The following is a 20,536-nucleotide window of genomic DNA, read 5'->3' as shown; positions in this document are numbered from 1 at the left end:
AAACAAAATATGAGCAATATCACTCAAATCATTTTCTAAATAAACCTTGGGATCAAAATCCCATTGCATTTTCTCTTTTATTTTCTTAATCAAATTTCAATGAAAATTAATCATACTTGACTCTTTTTTTAAAATCACTAATCAAACCTCACCTTTTCTTAAAGTCTCATGCCTTTAAGGCATCTCAATCTCCATTCTTCAAACTCCAATTTTTCAAACTTAAAATCAACCAACAAAAACAAAAACATTTTTTTTGAAGAGAACTACGGTGGATTTGATCCCTTAAACGGGTACGTAGGCAAGGAATCAAAATTCCTTCAATTCAAATAAAACAAAAATTCAAACACATTCTTCTCCCTCCAATTCTTCACTTAGAATACTCTTAGGATTAATATCATCTTTCAAAATAGCATTTAAAAATAAAGCGCGCGCGTAGAAAGTAAAGACGGTTCCTATAGGATACTATAGTCGTTATGGGTGCCTAACACCTTCCCGTAGCGAAAACAACTCCCGGACCTCGATTCTCAAGGGTTTTGCTTACTTTTTCCCTTCCCAAGAAAAAATAAGATATCACCGGTTAAAAAGGTTCAAACGTAATCAATGTTTGACACCCGAAAACCAAGATAAAACAGAGTTTTACTCATTTGTATAAATAGTTGCAGCCTATTCTTGGGAGATTTAATGCAGCTGCATATATAATTCTGATTTGGCTTTTCTCAAGTTGAGCAGGTCAATTGTTTTGATAATCAGCTTGGGCTACATTGGGTTGCTAATTAGAGGTTGTGAAACTGTTTCATATGAATACAATTTTACTAACTCATTGGATTTATTTTGGAGATGTCCTGTTTTGATATGTTGGTAATGTGCATTTCAAGTTCTGTTCTGCTTGTATTCCAATGGAAGATTAATTGTTGCCTTTCTTAGTGTGGAGTGGTTTGATATCTGAAGTATGAGACTTGGCTTATTTTGATCAAGTTTTGGAACTTTGGTGTTTTGTGTTCTCAACATTTTTTTTGGATTGTTGGAAGATTCATGGATTGATTACCTTCCCTCGGTTTCTTTGTTCTGGATCGTTGTTTGAAGTGCTTCATTATTGGGAGCATTGGTTTTGGCATATGGTTTGAAGTTGCATCAACATGGATTTGTTTTCTATGGTTTGAAGACACATCACATGGCTATGCATCTCTATTGGCTTGCTTTTGGTTTTTCTTGTCTCGGCTTGGCATAGGAGGGCATCACTTTTATCTTTGGAAGCTTGGTCTTGTTGCTTCATGGTACTTTTGGTGTGAAGTTTGTTCAACATATGACCTCCTTCCATTGTTGACTATGGCTCTTCCTTGCATTTGGTTTTTTCTTGTCTCGGCTCGGCATCGGAGGGCATCACTTTTATCTTTGGAACCTTGGTCTTGTATATGACCTCCTTCCATTGTAGACTATGGCCCTTCCTTGCACTTCTTTTTTGGATATCATCGTTGATTTTGGATATCCTTGTTCTTCTTGTCTTGTGCTTCTATCTTGAGTTCTTGAGAACTCTTGATGGTTAAGTGTTGTGCCTTAATTGGCTTTGTTGATATTGGCTTCTACCGGGTGGTGGTTAAGCATTGCTTTGATGCTCCTTCCTTCAATTGGTTTAACCTTGAGTTGTGGTTGCTTCTTGTTGGATGAGCACTTGTTTGATATTTTTTAGCCGATGTATTTCCGGCATCTTTCCTTGTATTTTCTCACTTCAAGTTGGAAGTGTTTTGAACACCTTCCAACTTGAGGGGGACTATTAGAGATACATAGTTTAGTTACAAGGAGCACTAGTCTTATTAGTATATATAGGTGTAACCTCCCCATAAGTGGGTTAACTTTCTCATTTGCAATATTCATTTTTCCATCAATACAAAGAATTGGTTAAGCTTTTCTCTCCTTCATCAATGGATGCCATGTTTCATAACAAATATTGTCTTGTGCAATTTCAAATATTTAATATATTGATGATGTGAAAATTTGGACTGATTAAGGCATGGCCAATAATAGCCAATAGGCTTCGAGAAAGAAAAAAAAAATAGTCATACTTGTTTTGGATCTTTTCTATACAAGTACAATCTTTTTGATTGTTGTGAGAAACATCTTATACCACTACCAAAAAAAAATAAAAAATATCACTACCAAAAAAAGAAACATCTTATACAATTGTCTTCTAGTTCAAATAGGAAACTGAATCTTTTTTGTTTTGGTCGGTCAACAATCATACGAAGATATTGTTTGATAATATATCTTCTACTGAATGATTGCTCTGCCGTGCAAGCATTTCTTAGATAGATTTTTTTTTTTTAAAACTCGATATCCGATCCAAGGATCGACTAATCTGAGGGGACCAATCCCACCGCTCACTTACGGAGACCCCGTTCTAAGCCAGAGCAAAGCTTTGTATGGACTTGCCCACCAAAACTCGATATCCGATCCAAGGATCGACTAATCTGAGGGGACCAATCCCACCGCTCACTTACGGAAACCCCGTTCTAAGCCAGAGCAAAGCTTTGTATGGACTTGCCCACCAAAATTGACACCAGAGGGAATCGAACCTGAGACCTTGAGAGGAGCAAACTCCAAGATCCCAAGCCAACCACTAGGCCAACCCCAAATGGGTTATTTCTTAGATAGAATTAGTTTAATATTTTTTGGGATAATTATAAGTTTTTTGAAAGATTAAGATAGTTATAAGTTAGTTATGATTAGTTTTCATAATCCACCAAAATTGAGAGAAAAGTCTCGAATATTTTTATTAAATGAAAAAGTGCTTCTTAGGCTGCATAAGTTCTGTTTAAATACTAAAAGAAATAATAAACCCGTATGGGCCAAAAAATAACAAACCGAAATAAAATAGAAAATTCTAGAATATGCTGAAATATTAAAAGGCGGGCCTTCGGATGACCTTGAATGACTAGAATAACCCCTACATCATGGCGAAGTGGTTAGTTTTGCTCGTGATGTCCAGGGCTTTCCGAAAAGGTATAGTTTGAGTCATTCCGACACCGGATGCAAAATCTGCACCATTTCGAGCGAACCTTTCTTATGCGCTACTTTGTCTTCAATACGCGCTGTCAGTTTGCCTACATAAAAACTATATCTAAACATAAATCATTTTATAATCAACTCACCTTTAAACAAAAGTAATTTTATGAAGCGAATTCTCAAATCAATTCTCACTACATCAAACCAAAGGCACACTTAAGTTTGTGCTAACAACTTTTGATTAAGAAATTGTTATCCTTATCTTACGTATCATTATCAAAAGGGTCATACTAAGTTGGGACCTTAGGTTACAAGCTAAAGATCTAAAAATGAAATTAAAACATAATATGAATATTTTAGTAACATTACAACATAATTGAGATATAGTAACATTTGAAAACTATTACTAATCAAGAAAAATGTTACTAATTAAATTTAGTTGCATTTGAACAATTGTTAGGTAAATCCCCCGTTACTAAAGAGTTTTAATTACATTTCATAGTATTATTTGTAACATTCAAAAAGTGTCGCAAAATGTTACATTGTTGCAACACTTTTTGTATCAACAGTAACAATAAAAAAATGTTACCATCATCATTTTTGAAAAGTTATAAATAGTGCCGCAAAATTGTTTAGGCTAAAATTTTTTGAGTCTACCAAAAAAATGATCCTAATTGAAATAGATTAGAAAAAGTGGATTATCTATAGGAGTTTTTGTACTCAATCGACCACGTTAAATCAATAAATCACATAACACGTGTTTTTACATATTCCAAGCAAATCACAATACTACAATTGGATCAATATGTAGATCAACAATTTTGGATAACATTACAATGAAATAAGATATCCTAACTAAACCTCACTTTTCCCACCAAATTTTCAAAAAAAAAAAAAAAAAACTAGCCATGAGGGGATGGATCTAAGAAAGTAAATGCAACAAAACTCTTCTTGGCTTGCAACACCATCTTTCATATCTTCACTTAGAAGCAACGAAATTCTAATTCTTCTAGCAGTAACTATTTAGAAGGAATGTGAGTGCAAAAACAAAGTAAAAGTAAATTTTCTTAACAATAACACAACTAATTATTTTCATAAGAATTGTACACAATCTAAATAGAAGACTTATCATTAAGTCCTCCAACATTATTGGTCACAGCCTAATGATTGCCATTATTCATCACCAAATTTTTCATCTGCTACAGACTAATTTAAATGCTGTCATATGACATGTTTGTTGGCATTATAATTAGAGTTGAAAGGTAGCTGTATTGCTTTTAACACTGGCAGATGATGAGTACATTAATCTGACTACATTTATTTCCACCCTAGGAAAGAATGATATTGTTTCATAAAATTAGTTTAATATTTTTTAAGATAGTTATAAGTTAGTTATGATTATTGCTTATAAAAAAAAGTTAGTTATGATTAGATGCAATTTGTTATATTAGTGATCTTAGGATCACAATATACAGTTAAAACTCTATAAATTAATAATGTCAGAACCGGAGAAATTTATTAATTTAGAGAATTATTAATTTATCGATAAATTAATAATTATTAATTTAAAGAGTTTTTAAGTAATTATACTGTACATACCAAACAAAAATGCAAATTAGTCTATGCCTCTTAGAATTACGTTGCAGCGAACCTTGGGACTCAACGTAAATTAGTAACTAATGTGTTCATATGCATTGGAAATCAATAATGACTTTTGAAGTACAGTAAATGTAAACAAGAGGAACAAATGTGTTCAATGTATTCTTAATATATTTTTTTCAGTTTCTATGAATTATTAATTTATGATTTTCTTGGGACCGAAAATTATAAAGGGATCTCCCGAAAAATTATTATCTTATTATTTTATCGAGTTTTTCAATTTTTTACATTGGCCCAAGTCGGGACCGGACAAATTTATTATTTTAAAGAGTTTATTAATTTACCGAGTATTAAATTAAAGAGTTTCTACTGTAAAGTGTTTCTCAACTTTTTGATTCTATCAATTCCAAAATAAATCTCAAACGACATCTAACTAACAGCATTTAACTTAGATAAGCCTAGTCAGACTCTATGGTTGTGTGTTCTCAAATGGAATTGATTTTGCCTCCAAACTGCTGGTAATTTAAAGCTAAGGTATCAAAATTTTGTTTTTATAATCGAATTTAAGTCTTCAATTTATTGTTCAATTCAATTTTACGTAAATTTATATAAATTTAAATCACATTCAACGCACTTTTAACCACCGCAGAGCAAACATATGCTTAAATTTGTGCTATAAACTTTTTAATGAAAAATTGTTTTCCTTTTATAACAAAAAGTGGTGACTTGACTAGTATGTATCAATTACTAGTGATCTAACCCGTGCGTCGCACGGTTAAAAAATTCCGTTCATTTAACTTGAACCGGATCTTGTTCGGCTTTCTTTAACCATTCACCTGCATACGGTGATAAATATTGATTTGCACATGCAAATGGAAAAAAATTGACTCGCACACACAAATGTAAAAAGAAAAAATAGATCTTATACAAAGTGAAAGATAAATTATATGTTAAACACAAAAACAAAAACTAACGGAATTTTGAAATAGAAAACAAATTACAAATGTCATACCAAAAAAATAATAATGACATCCAAAACATACGTTCTAACATAGAATAAACATTCAACTAAAAACATGTAATGTTTTAACACAACTAAAAACAAAAAATTATATCATTTTTTGGTATTGTAAAAAAATAAGTTATTTAGGTTCAAAGATGAGCTACAACAACTAAATTAATTGGGCTCACGTGATTAATGAGCTTCACTAAATGACAAAATTTTCAGGAGAACCCGAATTTGATTCTTGGATGAAACAATTTTTGGTCAGACTATACTTACCTCAAGATCAAACTTCAAATTACATTGGCGTGACAATGGGGCAAGTGGGATGGGTTTTACCTTTCTCATCCCCGTCTTCGATTATCATATACTTACATGTTACCCTACTCATATCCAATGGGGATGAGAAGTGGAACTTCATCCCTGTCTCTGGTGTCATACCAAAAAAATAATAATGACATCCAAAACCTACGTTCTAACATAGAATAAACATTCAACTAAAAACATGTAATGTTTTAACACAACTAAAAACAAAAAATTATATCATTTTTTGGTATTGTAAAAAAATAAGTTATTTAGGTTCAAAGATGAGCTACAACAACTAAATTAATTGGGCTCACGTGATTAATGAGCTTCACTAAATGACAAAATTTTCAGGAGAACCCGAATTTGATTCTTGGATGAAACAATTTTTGGTCAGACTATACTTACCTCAAGATCAAACTTCAAATTACATTGGCGTGACAATGGGGCAAGTGGGATGGGTTTTACCTTTCTCATCCCCGTCTTCGATTATCATATACTTACATGTTACCCTACTCATATCCAATGGGGATGAGAAGTGGAACTTCATCCCTGTCTCTGGCAGGTTCGGGTATCCCCGTGCCCAAAACGAATCATTTTTCTAAATACAAAAAGTTTTTCCAGCCCCTATAGCAATGTTGTAATGAGGAAAGAGAAAGACTAAAAGTGTGAGATATGAAAAAAGAGAGAGAACTCGAGTGAGTACAAACACATATTGACTTTCTTAGTGACTGAGTGAAATGGTTTAGGATTTGTGCAAAATATATATAATAATATTTTAAGTTGAATATGTTTTTTATGCCTTTAAAATTACCAAGTTTGTGTTTTATTCTCACAAGAAAATCATATTTTTTTAAATCCCGGAAAATTATCCAGCAAGTAGTTGTAATCTCTGATGGGACAAACTGTGTTTAATTATCTTTCAATTTTTAAATTTTTGAATTCTTTTTTTCGCATACATGTTTAGAATATTATAAAAATTTCTTCCACAAAAACTTAGATTTTCTTAACTTAATATAAATTGAATATGCACCAAAGAAATATAAATTGAATATTATTTTCTATATGGCAAAAACATCAGATAAAAGTAACTTAAATCTAAACCTATAAATCAAATTTTGAGCTCATTTTTATTAAGAAATTTTTATAAGGTTCTAAATATTCACGCGGAAAAGTATTGAAAAATATATGTTGTCTAAACAATATAAACTAAAACATTTTGCAAGATAATTTTGTAGGAACTAAAATGTGATTTTTTTTTGGTTGGTGTGAGATTTTTTTTTTTATATAGAAGAAAAATGAATTATTTTAATTTTGTAGGGAAGAAAAAATAGTTCACAATAATAATACTATTTTTTTACAGAAATACTAATGGTAATAAATTAAATGATGATTCTTTTCATTTTTCTACCTCTTTCTCTCTTTAACATTTCTTTCTTTGCCTTCTCTCTAAGCTAACCCCTCCATCACCTTACCATTTTGATCCAAATCTCACCCACCAAGATGTAATAGCTTCTAACGGTGGTGCGATGAGAGCATTTCTTCTCCGCACCCCCTTTTATAGTCTTTCAGTGTTGTGATTCGATTTCTCTGGTTCCTATGGTTTTGCGCCGTGTGTTTTGAAGGTTGTCTCCTTCTTTAGGTTGGCGTCCACTGTGCCTTAGTTCAATCTTCTTCATCGTTCGCAAGGTTAGTTCCAATTGAGGTTGTTGTACGTGCAGAAGGTTGATGGTCATTAGTGGATGGAGTCGTTGTTGAGGCGATGTTGGTGGTAATATTGTCACTCGTGTTCGCTTGGTGGATTGGCGTTTTGTTTTGTTCTGGATGGGTCGTCGGTGGCGTTCGTGCGTGGTTGGTTTCGTCACTTGTGTGTTGTTTGTTTTTGTGGGACTACAACTATTTGGTATGTGTTTTTATGCTTATATTCTTGATCAAAAATTGGATGGTCTAAGATTTATGGCCTCTTTTTGTTGTGGTTTAGTATCAAAAACCCGGAAGGATTTGGTTATATTAACCCGAAAGGTTCTGATTACTGACATATTGGACTTATCACTCGATATGAATTTTTACGCGTCGATTGAAACCTGTAGTGCTTGGTTGTTTGACCTCTTTAATTATCTGATGTTCTAGGTTTTAGACACACTCACATAAAGAAATTTTTTTCCAAATATTTTATTATTTTTTTATCAATTTTCTTTTTATTATTAAAAAAATACATGTTTACGTGTATGTGACCAAACACTATTTGTTTGATCCTGTGACCATATGAGAAGTTTTTTGGTTATGAAAATGAGTATTTTTTGTTTGTTTGATGACTTTCTTAAAGAGTATTTAGTATCCTTTGTGTAAAATAAACAATTGATTGAGTATTAAAACTACATATAATGCAAAAAATAGATATTTTTAGTTCTTCAACCCTAAAAATACAAATAAAGATCAAAAGTGAATAAATTTTTTAGGCTTAATAGCAGTTTTCGCCCCCTAACTTTCACGAAGTTGCGATTTTGGCCCCCTAAAAAAAACTACAAAATCACCCCCTAAGTTTTGCAACTGTAGCAGTTTTGGCCCCCCAAGGCAAAAATAAAAAATAAAAAAAATAGCACGTGGTACCTCACTCCGGGTGTCACGTCAGCGTACCGAGTCAAAATTGGTCTTGGGGGCCAAAACTGCCACAAGTGCAAAACTTAGGGGTGATTTTGTAGTTTTTTTTCTTAGAGGGCCAAAATTGCAACTTTAAAAAAGTTAGGGGGTTAAAACTGCTATTAAACCAATTTTTTATAACGACTTTGAAAACTTGTAATTTTATAGAGACTAAGAACATATTTAAAGTCAAAAAATAAATAATTGGATGAGTGTAAACATAAAAGGTGAACCCTAAACTTTAACAAAAAAAAAAAAGGCGAACCATTGCTCAAAACACAATTTATTACTCAAAACACAATTCATTTTATTTTCATTTCTCTATCTTCATTTCTCTATCTCAATCTCTCCCAAAAGTCTCCTCCTTCCCTCAACACAAACCCTAGCCGCCGCCACTCCTTCAGCTCACTCACTGCCCCCTTTCATTAAAGAAACTATATATTTTTCATCCTTCTCTTCTCCTCTGTCGTCCTATTGAATCAGATTTCAGCAAAGAACATCCTTGAAAATGGCCTCCCTCTTCCTGCTCATTTTCCTGTCAACTCTGGCCACCATTATGATACTCCCATCGTCCTCTACCAATTTGTTCATACCATTTCGCAAAAATCACAGATCTAAAAAATCAAAACAGCCACCTTCATGGTTAGATCTCGACCACCACAAGCTGTTTTTCGAGAAATTATCAGTATAGAAAGAATCCTATTCATCTCTATACAATTCGTAAATCACAAACATTATCGGAACAATTTCTCCGGCGACCACCGTGTCGGAATTCATCAACATTTTGCTGGTAAATGCTACGTGATGGATTTGGAGAAAACAACTATTTAAAGAGACATAGGAGCAAAGGTAGTATAGCGTATGTGGGTAACCTGATGAACTAACAGACAGAACACATTGGACTTCTATTCTTGGAAGAAACATTACCTTACAGCAGCCATGCAGGTACTATTATGTGTATTTTAGATTGTTTCTAATCTTTTGGCTAGCCTAAAAACAAATTGATTTATATATTTTTATGACCAAATCAATATATGATTTGAATTTTTTTGAAAAAAAAATAATATTTGTTTTGAAAAATTGTTTAGAAAATCAATGTATTGGTTATATTTAATTGATGAATTGATAATATTTTTTTTAACTCTTGATTCAACACTGCAATTATCTTTTACAAATTTTAAATTAAATAAAATGATATCTTGTTTTAAAAAAATCTTAGTTTTAGACAGATTGCCTAGAAACTTTAAATTCCAAACCTTCGTTTCATCTTGTATTTGATTTGTTTCGTAATCTTATTTTAGGACTTATTTATATGTAAATCATAAATTCCTAATTTCTATCTAGAACTCTAATTTCCTTTGTATTCAAATTTAAAATACCATTTTTGGTGGTAGATTTGTATTTTTTTCCTTCAAAACTACAATTTTGCTGAAATTAGGTCTAAACTTTTTTTGGATTAAAAAAAATGTCTAAAAATAATCAAATTATATGGAGTCTCTGCCTCCAAAGTTAGTTAAAAATTAAGTGACTTTACTAAGACGTAAGTGGTTAAAAAAATTAAGTGATGTTGATATAAATATTAAGTGGTTATTTAATGTTGTTGTGTATGTTTAATTATGTATAATCAAGTCGTTTTCCAATTTTGTGTCTTAAAACTGGAGACAGAAATGCAATTGCTGTTCTTGAAATGCAATTGATTTATTTGACAATCACTATCATAATATTCTTAGTTCTGTTCAGGTTCTATTCTCTATTTATGAGGTCAATTCAACTTCTAAACTCAGTACAACGTTATAATGATAATGCTACAGTTTTGTTTGAAGACTTTGTCAAATCTATGATCAAGATGGGTAATATAAATCCAAGATGTACGGAGAGATTAGGAAGAGCTGCACAATTTCAATTTATAGTAATATGTTTTAGGCCTTGCAACATATGAAGTAAGTGGAAAATTAGCAGTATGTCTTCCTTGTGATAGTGAAGTTGCACCTACTTTGCAAATTTTGCAAATTTATGAGATTCAAAATATATATTTCTGCAATAATCATCAGTCATGATTCTAATAAAATACTAACTACTAAAAACCTATCATTTGTAGTGGGCGCTGTGATCTGTGAGAATTTGGTGATTAAAAGATAATTTGAGTTACCTGCATTGAAACCAATAAAAAATTCCTCTTCTTTGTTTCCATTCTTGAGTTTTCCAATTATGTCTTCCTGATACTTTTTGTTTCTTTTGAATTCAAGGAGGATTGCCTTAGAATGTTTTACACCAGCTGTGGAGGAACAGTATCCGTCAAGTGCTTCATGCGCCTTCGTAAGTACCAATTGTAAGTATTTTTGAATTCAAGGAGGATTGCCTTAGAATGTTTTACACCAGCTGTGGAGGAACGGTATCCGGCAAGTGCTTCCTGCGCCTTCGTAAGTACCAATTGTAAGTATTTTGCCATGAGCTTGAGTTCTAAATTATAAATGTTTGTGCACCTGATGAAATCATGTTCGAAATTGGTTAATGTATCCTTAAGCATAAGTTAAAATAGGGATAGGAATGGTATTTTTCATCATTTATAAATATGTTGCTTTTGCCAAGTCAGTTATTAGCTTAATGCTTAACTACAGAACTGCTGGGATTTCTAAAACACTCCTTAGTATAGTCTATAAATAGAGCTTGATGTTCTTTCAATAAATAAATTAGAAACTGCATTTATCAAAATTAGAGCTTTAGGAACCACCTTATCCCAATGTGGATCATCGAGTTTGATAGATGAGTGAGATACTCATATCCCCAGTGGCGCTGCCACAACCCTCTGCGGAGTGGTATTGATTCCGAAATCATATGCTTCGACATATAAACATTGCATTAGGAATCGAGTCTTAATGAGTTTTATTATGAGCACTATTTTCATACTTGATAAAAGTAATATGACAAATATGACACTTTGAAAAACCTAAAGCTCTAGTAATTTAAAGTGTCATATTTACTGAAAAACCTAAAGACTTGATCTCTCTGAACATATGTTTTTTACTTCAAAACTTGAATTTAATCTTTTAACTCTACATGAGATAATTCAACAAAGAAGCTTTTAACTCTACATTACATGTACCTTTTTTGGACTCTGTGTGTTGTAAATCATCAGGCATTCTTGAATATTATTCAAGCATCCCTTAGAAAACATGTTACTTTCTTTTTAAATGTGGTTAGGCAGATTTCATTTCATAATAAGAATGGGAATTTAAACTTGAACAATATAAATTAGCTGGTGTGGTTGCTTCAAGATGTTCAGAATTTAAATCATCAACATAAATATAACAAATACGCACAACCGAATACAAAAAAAATATTATTTATTACTTTTTATAGTGTTAAAGTGTATTAATCACTTAGTTTCTCTCTTTCCATCTAACTTTTTCATTCAGTTTGATATCATGAATGAAGGATATCATGTTTGATATCCTTATATTTTGAGATGTGTTTGAGAGATTATTACCATTTTACCGTGGATTAGAAATATAAGGAATACCTTTGTATATAACTGAACAACAAAAAATGAAGAGGTCAGCCACTATGGTTTGGACCCTTCAAAAAAAGAAAACCACTATGGTTTGGAGTAGTACACAATTTCTCTCCATATTTGTTGTTTCTCATTCATCACCTTTCTCATGTAATAGCTTTTCTAATAATTTTATCCATCTTCAAATATTCTGCAGGAATACAAAAAAAAGGAAACAAATGAGATGTCACCGGAGAATATAAGGAAAAAGATTGAATATAGAGGTGGAAGGAAATGGAAAGGGATGCATAACACTGCAACAAAGACATTGTATATATGGAAAAATAAATTCGAATAAGACAAGATTTTCAACTTGCTTTATTGGGTGGCGCATCTATAGGCTCAATTGTTTATAATATTCTATGTGTAGTCTAATAGAATGCATTAAATGGGCTGTAAAATATTAATAGAATGCATTTGGATTTACTCTCAGCTGTATGTGATGTATTTCGATTGTTTTTTTTTTTTTTTTTAATATTCTACCCTTGTAGCTGTGCCATTCTACAATAGGGATAACATCAAAAGCTTCTAGCTTAACCTAAGATACATCGAATTTAGACAACAAATGTGAAATCAACAATATAAAATTAAGCTATCTCATTTAATACTATCATTTTTTTTTTACCTCTAATCTTCTAGCAACAATGTTAGACCTTAATTGGGCCACCCTCTACTAAAAACTTTTCTAATTATTATAATCAACTTTAATTCATGGTTCTTGATTTTGTGTCTACAGTGTGAAATTTTTAAGAGTAAAGATAGGTGTTTTGATTGTGTCACTGAGAATTATTTCATTTTATACGAAAAATATCTCATACATTGAATTTCCTTATCTTTTGTCTCTTATCTTCTTTTCCACAGATCCAAGAAATATTGGCTTTATCTCTATTAAACCATTGGCTTCCCTTTGCTCAACATTCAAACACAAACTCAGAAATGAGTGATTCAAAACCTCATGCTGTGTTAATCCCATGTCCAGTTCAAGGCCATATCAATCCATTGTTGAAACTAGCAAAACTTCTTCACATTAGAGGATTTCATATAAACTTTGTCAACACTGAATACAATCACAAACGTTTGCTCAAATCAAAAGGTCCAAAAGCCTTAGATGGTCTCACTGATTTTAACTTTGAAACAATCCCAGATGGCCTAACACCAATAGAAGGTGATGGCGATGTTAGTCGAGACATTAACGCTCTTTGTAAATCAATCAGAAAGAACTTCCTACAACCTTTCCGCGATCTTCTTGCTAGACTTAATGACTCTGCAACATCTGGTCTTGTCCCTCCAGTTACTTGCATAGTTTCTGATATTAGCATGTCTTTTACCATACAAGCTGCTGAAGAACTTTCAATCCCAGTTGTTTTCTTTAGTCCAGCCAATGCATGTACATTTTTGACTTTTATTCATTTTAGTACATTGTTGGATAAAGGTCTCATACCACTAAAAGGTAACGATTAATCTTCTTTCTTTCTTTCTTCATATATGTAAAATAGTTAGGGTGTTCATATGAAATTTATTTGGAGTATGGAGATTCAATTTCAAGCTAACAACTTTTATAAATTTGATATATGCAGATGAGAGTTATCTGTCAAACGGATATTTGGACACTAAAGTGGACTGTATTCCAGGATTGCAGAACTTTCGACTGAAGGATTTGCCCGACTTTATAAGGATTACGGATCCAAATGATTCGATCGTAGAATTTATCATTGAAGGCACAGGAAGGGTTCAAAGAGACTCTGCTCTTATTTTTAATACTTCTGATGAACTTGAGAAGGATGTAATCAATGTTCTCTCCACTACGTTCCCTAATATTTGTGCTATTGGCCCTTTATCATCATTTTTAAATCAAAGTCCACAAAACCACTTAGCATCTTTAAGTACAAATCTTTGGAAAGAAGATACCAAGTGTCTTGATTGGCTTGAATCAAAGGAACCGAGGTCCGTTGTTTATGTGAATTTTGGGAGCTCAACAGTTATGACTACAGAAAAACTATTAGAGTTTGCTTGGGGTTTGGCCAATAGCAAGCAACATTTTTTATGGATCCTTAGGCCTGATCTTGTCATTGGCGGTTCCATGGTTTTGTCATCTGAGTTTAAGAATGAAATTTCAGATAGAGGCCTAATCGCGGGTTGGTGCCCACAAGAGCAAGTATTGAACCATCCTTCAATTGGTGGATTCTTGACTCATTGTGGATGGAACTCAACAACTGAAAGCATATGTGCTGGAGTGCCAATGTTGTGTTGGCCATTCTTTGGTGATCAGACAACAAACTGTAGATTTATTTGCAATGAATGGGAGATTGGGATGGAAATTGACGCCAATGTGAACAGAGATGAGGTGGAGAAGTTGGTCAATGAATTGATGGTGGGAGAGAAAGGAAAGAAGATGAGGAAAAAGATAATTGAGATGAAGAAGAAGGCCGAGGAGGACACGAGACCTGGTGGTTGTTCATACATGAACTTGGAAAAAGTGATTAAGGAGGTTTTGCTAAAACAAAATCAAACCTAAGTTAATTTTTTTATGCAATGTAGTATTATATTGATCCATTGATATTCTCCTACTGAATTTAAGGGACGATGCTGTATTGTATAACAAGTATATTGATGCTAATAAGTTATGAGTTCATGATGATGGAATTGAACATATCTTGTGCAAGAATTCTTAAACTAATGGATTGAATTGGATAATTATATGGCATGTATTTAAATTTTTATCAGTTGAATTTTACAGCTTTGAAATTTTGAAGTTGGGGTAGTGAGGCTTTTTCCACAGTATCTTGAATTCCATTATCATGTGAAGGATAAATTAAGGCAAAACAATCATTTTGCTGTGTGTTCAGGTTTAAATTAATATCCTTCTATGTTAAACAAGACTTATAGTTTTGTTAGGAATAACTAATTAAATACAAGCCATAAGTTAATATTTTTTTTTCTAACATGGAAATCAGTTTTAATGTAAAAAAATAGAAATGGTAAGCGTACTTAGGTGTAAGGTTTTAAAGCGTGCAGCATTGACACTTCAATGTGTGTTTAATGTCCGAAACATGTTGATATTTGACACCTAAACGACTCCAACACATTTTGATACATTTATTCTATTTTCTCAAATTATTGCAGGTGTCGAAATGTCATTGTCAGTATCGAGTCGTGTCTAGTGTCCCTGTTGGTGTCAGTGGAACATGAATAAAACTAATATGAAATTTTTGTTGTCTTTACATATTCTAGTAGTGAAGAATATTGATGAGAATATGTATATGAGCATTCTATTTCTCTGTATCTATAGGTTATAGTTAATATAGTTATAGTTAGCTATTTGATCAATAACAGAACCAGGCCCGGCCCTGGGGGTGCAAACAGCTCAACAGAGCTGAGCCTCCCCCAGCCATGGGCCTCAATTTTTTTTTTAATACCCACTAGTACTACTGCTCTCCAATTTTTTTTAATACCCCCAGCCATTTTCTGTCCTCTTGTTTTAGCCTTTTATGCCTATTAGAATTAGGTCCTCTTGCTTTTGGTGTTGGTGGGGGTTCCTCATGTATACGGTAGTCATTTTCACCTTTGGGTGTACCGCATATATACGGCACCTTGTATTTATCTTTTAAAAAATATAAATAGAACATTGCTCTTTAAAAAAAATACGTTTTGATTTTATCACTGACATCTTTTCATTCCCAAAGCCGAGCCTCCAAATTCTTAGGGACGGCCCTGAACAGAACTACAAATTTTAATTTTTTTTCTCTATTTTCTATCTAGATGCAATAGAATAATTAATTTTTAGTCTTAATTTTATGTAAATGTTGTTGAGTATTAATCCGTAAAAATATCATGTTAGTTACAAAATACAGCTAGTTAGTTAGTTTAGTATATTTTGCTTGACTAACAAGTAATTTCCATATAAATAAGTTGGAGTAAATTTTTTTCCATTACTAATGAGATCAGTTTGCAACATATATTTTCTTCTCTTAACTCTCATCGAGTTAATTATCTTATCCCTCATAATTAGATTACTTAACAAACAAGAAACGTTACAAGATGCGCTAACAACTATATCTAAACATAAATCATTTTTTGTTCAACTCACTTTTAAACAAAAATTATTTAATTACAAAGTGAGCTCTCAAATCAATTCTCACTACATCAAACCAAAGGCACACTTACTCTCATCGAGTTAATTATCTTATCACTCATAATTAGATTACTTAACAAACAAGAAACGTTACAAGATGCGCTAACAACTATATCTAAACATAAATCATTTTTTGTTCAACTCACTTTTAAACAAAAATTATTTAATTACAAAGTGAACTCTCAAATCAATTCTCACTACATCAAACCAAAGGCACACTTAAGTTTGTGCTAACAACTTTCGATTAAGAAATTGTTATTCTTATCTTACGTATCATTATCAAAAGGGTCATACTAAGTTGGGACCTTAGCGCACAAGCTAAGGATCTAAAAATAAAATTAAAACATAATTTTTGCAATAATACATTTTAGTAGTAAATGATACTAATTAAGATGAATGTTTTAGTAAATGATATTAATTTTACCATTAAAATCAACACAACTAATTATTTTCTTAAGAATCGTACATAATCTAAAATAAAACACTTTTTATGCGACGGACGGAATATTGTGTAGTTCAAATTAGAGTCTGTAATAGATTTCCCTTACAATAATGAGACAGTTTAACTATCTTTTATTGGTCAAATATTGGTTACAAAACCATGCAATTATTTGACTTGGATAATTATCATTAAGTCCTCCAACATTATTGGTCACAGCCTAATGATTGCCATTATTCATCACCAATTTTTTATTTAGCTACAGACTAATTTAAATGCTGTCACATGACATGTTTTTTGGCATTATGATTAGAGTTGTTAGGTAGGTGCATTGTTGGCATTATGACATGTTTGTTGGCATTATGATTACATTAATGTGACTACACTTAATTCCACCCTAGCCAAGAATGATATTGGTGTATAATCTCTATTAAAGCACTGACTAATCCCTTTATCTCTAAACCTCAAATCATAAACATACTCATAATACAAGAAAACTCAGAAATGAGTTATTTTTCTGATAAAAAGCCACATGCAGTGTTGATTCCATATCCACTTCAAGGACATATCACTCCATTAATAACACTAGCTAAGCTTCTTCACCTTAGAGGCTTTCACATAACCTTTGTCAACACCGAATACAATCACAAACGCTTGCTCAAATCAAGAGGTCCAAAAGCCCTTGATGGTTTCACTGATTTTACCTTTGAGACTATACCAGATGGTCTTACTCCAGTTGATGGTGATGGTGATGGCGATGTTAGTCAAGACATAAATGCTCTTTGTGAATCAATCAGAAAGAACTTCCTACAACCGTTTCGCGAACTTCTTGCTAGACTTAATGACTCTGCCACTTCTGGTCTTGTACCTCCAGTTACTTGCATAGTTTCTGATAATAGCATGTATTTTACTATACAAGCTGCTGAAGAACTTTCAATCCCTGTTGTTTTCTTTAGTCCAGCCAGTGCATGTATGTTTTTGACTGGTTTTCACTTACCTACACTGTTTGACAAAGGTGTCATACCACTAAAAGGTAACAATCAATTAATCTTCTTTCTTTCTTCATAGGTGTAGTGTAGTTAAAGTATTAATATGACATTTATTACAAGTATGGAAATTCCATTTCAAGTTAACAGATTTTGTAATTTGATGTACAGACGAGAGTTATCTCACAAACGGATATTTGGACACTAAAGTAGATTGTATTCCAGGACTGAACAACTTCCGAATCAAGGATCTGCCGGATTTTGTAAGAGCTAAATATCTAAATGATTCCATGGTAGAATTTATCCTTGAAGCGTCTGGAAGGGCTCACCGACCTTCTGCTTTTATTTTAAACACTTCTAATGAACTTGAGAAGGATGTAATGAATGCTCTCTCCACTGTGTTCCCTTGTGTTTATGCTATTGGCCCTTTATCTTCGTTTTTAAATCAAGGTCCACAAAACCATTTGACATCTTTAAGTATCAATCTTTGGAAAGAAGATACCAAGTGTCTTGATTGGCTTGAATCCAAGGAACCAAGGTCTGTTGTTTACGTGAATTTTGGGAGCTTGACAGTTATGGATGCAGAAAAACTGTTAGAGTTTGCATGGGGTTTAGCAAATAGCAAGCAACCCTTTTTGTGGATCATTAGGCCCGATCTTGTCATTGGCGGCTCAGTTGTTTTTTCATCGGAGTTTGTGAGTGAAATTTCAGATAGAGGCCTAATAACGAGCTGGTGTCCGCAAGAGAAAGTACTGAACCACCGATCAATTGGTGGATTCTTATCTCACTGTGGATGGAACTCAACCACTGAAAGCATATCTGCTGGAGTGCCAATGTTGTGTTGGCCATTTTTCGCAGATCACCCAGTAAGCTGCAGATATATATGCAATACATGGGAAATTGGAATTGAAATCGATATTGATGTGAAGAGAGAGGAGGTGGAGAAGCTGGTTAATGAATTGATGGTGGGAGAGAAAGCAAAGAAGATGAGACAAAAGGCCACGGAGTTGAAGAAGAAGGTGGAGGAGGACACGAGACCTGGAGGTTGTTCATACATGAACTTGGAGAAAGTGATTAAGGAGGTGTTGCTCAAATAAAATCAAACTTAAGTGACTTTTGTACGATTTTTATAGTTTTGTTCGGAACAAATCATTTGCCTTTTATGTCTACCTATGTTCTTAAGTGTGGATATCAACATTTTAGTCAGGAACATCGTAACGATGCATTCAACTTCATCAAGTTCATTCTTCATAACTAATGATCACATTAATATTATATTCATAAACTTCTTGTTGTTTGTAAGCTTCTTGCTGCAGAGATTGATTTGAAAGCATACAAATATAAAGGTTCTATCCTATAACAATAAAAGACATTCACTTATGTTGAGTATACTATACATTATATTATTGATTTTCCATATCATCAAGGAACAGCCTATGCAAACAGAAGGATCAAACTTCAAATATATCAGGCATAAGATCATTTTGTAGAACAGGTTTTAACATAGGACCATGAATGAAACTAATATGAGATTTTGGTTGTCTATGCATATTCAAGAATTGAAGAATATGTATGAACATTCTATTTCTCTTTAGTTAGAACTAGAGGTCTTTTAATAATATCAATGTTTTAATGGCTGGATGGGAGATCGAACCAGTGACACCTCCGGTTTTAATTGGTTCAAAAGGTTGAACCATGTGACTCATAAATTGTATTTAATTTTTATTTTTTAAAAAGAACCGACGGATGTGGTTCTGATAGACTTCGAACCGACCGTGTTGGAACCGGTATAAACTGGCCGATTCGTGGTTCAATCAGCGGATCCAGCTCTATAAACGTTGGTTATTACAGTTATTTGTTGTAAGCAACTCTTGTGTAGTTTTATCCTCAAGGCGTAGCTTAAGTGTTTGACTTGTAACATAATAGAAATTAACAATTAACAAATATGGTTACTATGTGGTCCAGGGTACAAATTCAGGTTAACATATTTCAAATTAAATAGAATAAATCATTAAAAAGTAAGATAATGATCTTAAATGCAGACGATTCAAATTCTCATTAATTCATGGTCCTATTGAACACTGGAAATTAAAAATATGAACCATGAAAAATAGTAAAGATAACTTAATAATTCTAAATAAATCAATGAATTAAGATATGCTCTGCTTTCAGGTCCTTTTTAGGCATCAGGGGGTATTATTCACCATCATCACACACTTCATAAGTTCAATAGTAACGAATAGAGGCCATGTTTGGATAAACAATTTATAGCATAAGTTCTTATTAGTTATTATGAACACTTATGCATAAACTATTTCTATAGTAAAAGATAAAATTAAGTTAAATTCTTTTCGAATAAGCTATAAGATGTTTCCATAAATTATCTTAGAAAAGTTTTGAGAATAAGCTGAAAACGGCTTATGAAATAATATTAAGTTGTTTTAATAAATTCTCCCAAATAGTCACGAAAACTTATGTCACTAGGATAAGCTATATTACATTAAACTTAATAATTATATTAGAGATAGAATATTATAAATAATTGTCAATGATAAATATGAAGGAAAAAAACGGGATAAATATCTGTCATTAATTGATTAATAAACAAAATTGTATAAATATTTTTCAATGGTACATAAAAAATTGAATAAATATTTGGTACTGATAAATATAAAATAAACTGGGGATTGTCAATGATAATTAAAAAAATTCGGGACAAATTTTTGTCATTGATAATTATAATTTATTATAAAAATTACACACATGACAAATATTTGTCACTAATTAATATGTTAAATTTATAAAAATATTAATATCTTCTCAAAGTGACAATAATCATAATATAATAATAATTCCCCTAAAAAAAATAATCATAATATACTAA

At 32.3% G+C, this 20,536-nt stretch overlaps 2 protein-coding genes and 2 long non-coding RNA genes across 4 annotated transcripts; 3 read left to right on the top strand and 1 right to left on the bottom strand.

Moving 5' to 3' along the window:
* Window positions 1–8,812: 8,812 nt before the first annotated feature.
* On the bottom strand, window positions 8,813–12,343 carry LOC146912604 (uncharacterized). Its single transcript, XR_015016788.1, has 2 exons — window positions 11,277–12,343; window positions 8,813–11,028 (listed from the first exon to the last, which is right to left on the bottom strand). It is a non-coding gene; the product is annotated as an uncharacterized LOC146912604 (long non-coding RNA).
* Window positions 8,850–12,527, top strand: LOC146912603 (uncharacterized). Its single transcript, XR_015016785.1, has 2 exons — window positions 8,850–10,978; window positions 12,253–12,527. It is a non-coding gene; the product is annotated as an uncharacterized LOC146912603 (long non-coding RNA).
* A 429-nt stretch (window positions 12,528–12,956) lies between these two features.
* On the top strand, window positions 12,957–14,789 carry LOC146912602 (7-deoxyloganetin glucosyltransferase-like). Its single transcript, XM_085722161.1, has 2 exons — window positions 12,957–13,545; window positions 13,673–14,789. The coding sequence occupies exons 1-2, from the start codon at window positions 13,032–13,034 to the stop codon at window positions 14,608–14,610; spliced, it is 1,452 nt and encodes a 483-aa protein (XP_085578287.1). The 5' UTR covers window positions 12,957–13,031; the 3' UTR covers window positions 14,611–14,789.
* A 2,240-nt stretch (window positions 14,790–17,029) lies between these two features.
* LOC146912601 (7-deoxyloganetin glucosyltransferase-like) lies at window positions 17,030–19,020 on the top strand. The gene is made up of 2 exons (XM_085722160.1): window positions 17,030–17,699; window positions 17,824–19,020. The coding sequence occupies exons 1-2, from the start codon at window positions 17,171–17,173 to the stop codon at window positions 18,747–18,749; spliced, it is 1,455 nt and encodes a 484-aa protein (XP_085578286.1). The 5' UTR covers window positions 17,030–17,170; the 3' UTR covers window positions 18,750–19,020.
* The last annotated feature ends 1,516 nt before the right edge of the window (window positions 19,021–20,536 follow it).

The sequence above is a fragment of the Medicago sativa genome, chromosome 6 (assembly GCF_051527215.1).
Source record: "Medicago sativa cultivar Bolivia chromosome 6, Bolivia_mono, whole genome shotgun sequence".
In the NCBI taxonomy this organism is placed as follows: domain Eukaryota; kingdom Viridiplantae; phylum Streptophyta; class Magnoliopsida; order Fabales; family Fabaceae; genus Medicago; species Medicago sativa.
This window is presented reverse-complemented; position numbering and strand designations above follow the sequence as displayed.